Source organism: Camelina sativa, chromosome 15 (genome assembly GCF_000633955.1).
Source record: "Camelina sativa cultivar DH55 chromosome 15, Cs, whole genome shotgun sequence".
In the NCBI taxonomy this organism is placed as follows: domain Eukaryota; kingdom Viridiplantae; phylum Streptophyta; class Magnoliopsida; order Brassicales; family Brassicaceae; genus Camelina; species Camelina sativa.
The window spans coordinates 28,837,419-28,839,355 of record NC_025699.1 but is presented as its reverse complement, the minus strand read 5'-3'; the positions used below and the strand labels follow the sequence as shown (position 1 = coordinate 28,839,355).

The following is a 1,937-nucleotide window of genomic DNA, read 5'->3' as shown; positions in this document are numbered from 1 at the left end:
TAATTTTTAGTTTTTTATAATGTTTTAGTAAATTTAGAATTGACACATGTTTTTTTAAATATTTTAGTAAATTTAGAATTGACACATGTCAACATCTGATCAATATAAGTAACATGTGTCACGATCTTGTTAATTAGTAATTTTGTCATTAAAGTTTATATAATAAGATCTCTAATCTCTTCTGTGTAAATAGACCCCCTTACTTTTAGCGCTTTCATACTATGAGGAGGACGATAGAGTATTTGGATCATGAACCAAGCATGGAACAACTCTTTCACTTTTGGCCATATGTTTTTACAAGAGCTCTTGGGCGTTTATATCTTTTGTTTCTCTCTCTCACACACTGGATTGGTAAAATTTAGACTCACTGGAACCTTACAACTATACAAGAGATGTCGTCTTTGCTTTTCTTAGAGACTGCTTCTTCTATCAACTCCTTGGCTGCCGCTTGTGGATCTTTTATGCTTTTGATCACGTCCACAGCTTCTTGGTTCGTTATCACCTGTTAAATACAATACTCGTCAAACAACATTGTATTAATCAATTCCATCACGTACTATGATGATAAGATGCAAAGAGATCGATCTTAAATACCTTCCAAATTCCATCACTCGCAAAAACGATGAACTCAGTCTCATCATCGATTGTCTGGTGTGTTATGTCTGGTTCTGAGCTAAGATGTATCTTTAAGCTCTTGTCACCAAACGCCCTCGCAACCGCTAGCTGTCCATCGACTCTTGGAACATCCCCTGATACATTCAAGAATCCNTCGCAAGCCAAGATTACTTCTTGTAGAAGAATCTAGAATATTCTACAATCATTTTTGAATAAATTTAGAATAATTATATCGTTTATGTATTTTGTATGTGTTAAGGATCTAGGTTAATCAGGTTTAACATTCTCCTCTCTGTCATCATTAATACATACGGGTTTTTTTGGGATATCAAACTTGCAACTGTTTAAGTATATTTTTTCTTTCTAGCCTATATATTATTTCTTCTGTGTAAATAGACCTCCTTAGTTTTAGCGCTTTCATACTATGAGGACGATAGAGTATTTGGATCATGAACCAAGCATGGAACAACTCTTTCTCTTTTGGCCATATGTTTTTACAAGAGCTCTTGGGCGTTTATGTCTTTTGTTTCTCTCTCACACACACTGGATTGGTAAAATTTATAGATCACTGGAACCTTACAACTATACAAGAGATGTCGTCTTTGCTTTTCTTAGAGACTGCTTCTTCTATCAACTCCTTGGCTGCCGCTTGTGGATCTTTTATGCTTTTGATCACGTCCACAGCTTCTTGGTTCGTTATCACCTGTTAAATACAATACTCGTCAAACAACATTGTATTAATCAATTCCATCACGTACTATGATGATAAGATGCAAAGAGATCGATCTTAAATACCTTCCAAATTCCATCACTCGCAAAAACGATGAACTCAGTCTCATCATCGATTGTCTGGTGTGTTATGTCTGGTTCTGAGCTAAGATGTATCTTTAAGCTCTTGTCACCAAACGCCCTCGCAACCGCTAGCTGTCCATCGACTCTTGGAACATCCCCTGATACATTCAAGAATCCTCTCTATCAAAATTCCTCTTCACATCTTCTTCTTTATATATTTCTCTTAATTCAAAGACACTTACCTGGAATATTTGAAACAAAGCCACCACGGCTCTCAATTTCCTTTTGTTCTTTGCTTGGTTCATGGTCAACAGAGAGTTGATAGGCAACACCATTCTTTGACATCACTGCCCGTGAGTCTCCAACATTAGCAACCACTAGCATCTTCCCATCTATCAGAATGCCTGTCACAGCCGTTGATCCGCCTTTGCCAAGTTTAAGTGACTGCTCTAGTATCACAGCATCGGTTGATATGTATGCATTCCTTATAGCGTTTTCCGTATCAGTCCAAAAATCCTTCTGAGAAAAAA

General features: G+C 36.8%; 1 protein-coding gene and 1 long non-coding RNA gene across 3 annotated transcripts in view; both read right to left on the bottom strand.

Moving 5' to 3' along the window:
* Nucleotides 242-757, bottom strand: LOC104747795. The gene is made up of 2 exons (XR_761250.1): nt 595-757; nt 242-502 (listed from the first exon to the last, which is right to left on the bottom strand). It is a non-coding gene; the product is annotated as an uncharacterized LOC104747795 (long non-coding RNA).
* LOC104747794 (probable protein phosphatase 2C 58) overlaps nt 1,041-1,937 on the bottom strand; it is a 2,950-nt gene continuing 2,053 nt past the window's right edge. The window contains exons 3-5 of one of the 2 annotated variants that reach the window (XM_019236498.1): nt 1,650-1,923; nt 1,411-1,565; nt 1,041-1,318 (exon numbers count right to left, since the gene is read on the bottom strand). In XM_019236498.1, the coding sequence (XP_019092043.1) occupies nt 1,181-1,318; nt 1,411-1,565; nt 1,650-1,923 (567 nt within the window). In that variant the 3' untranslated portion in view covers nt 1,041-1,180. Of the gene's footprint in view, nt 1,319-1,410; nt 1,566-1,649; nt 1,927-1,937 lie in introns of both variants that reach the window. The other variant, XM_010469485.1, reaches the window with a different exon arrangement.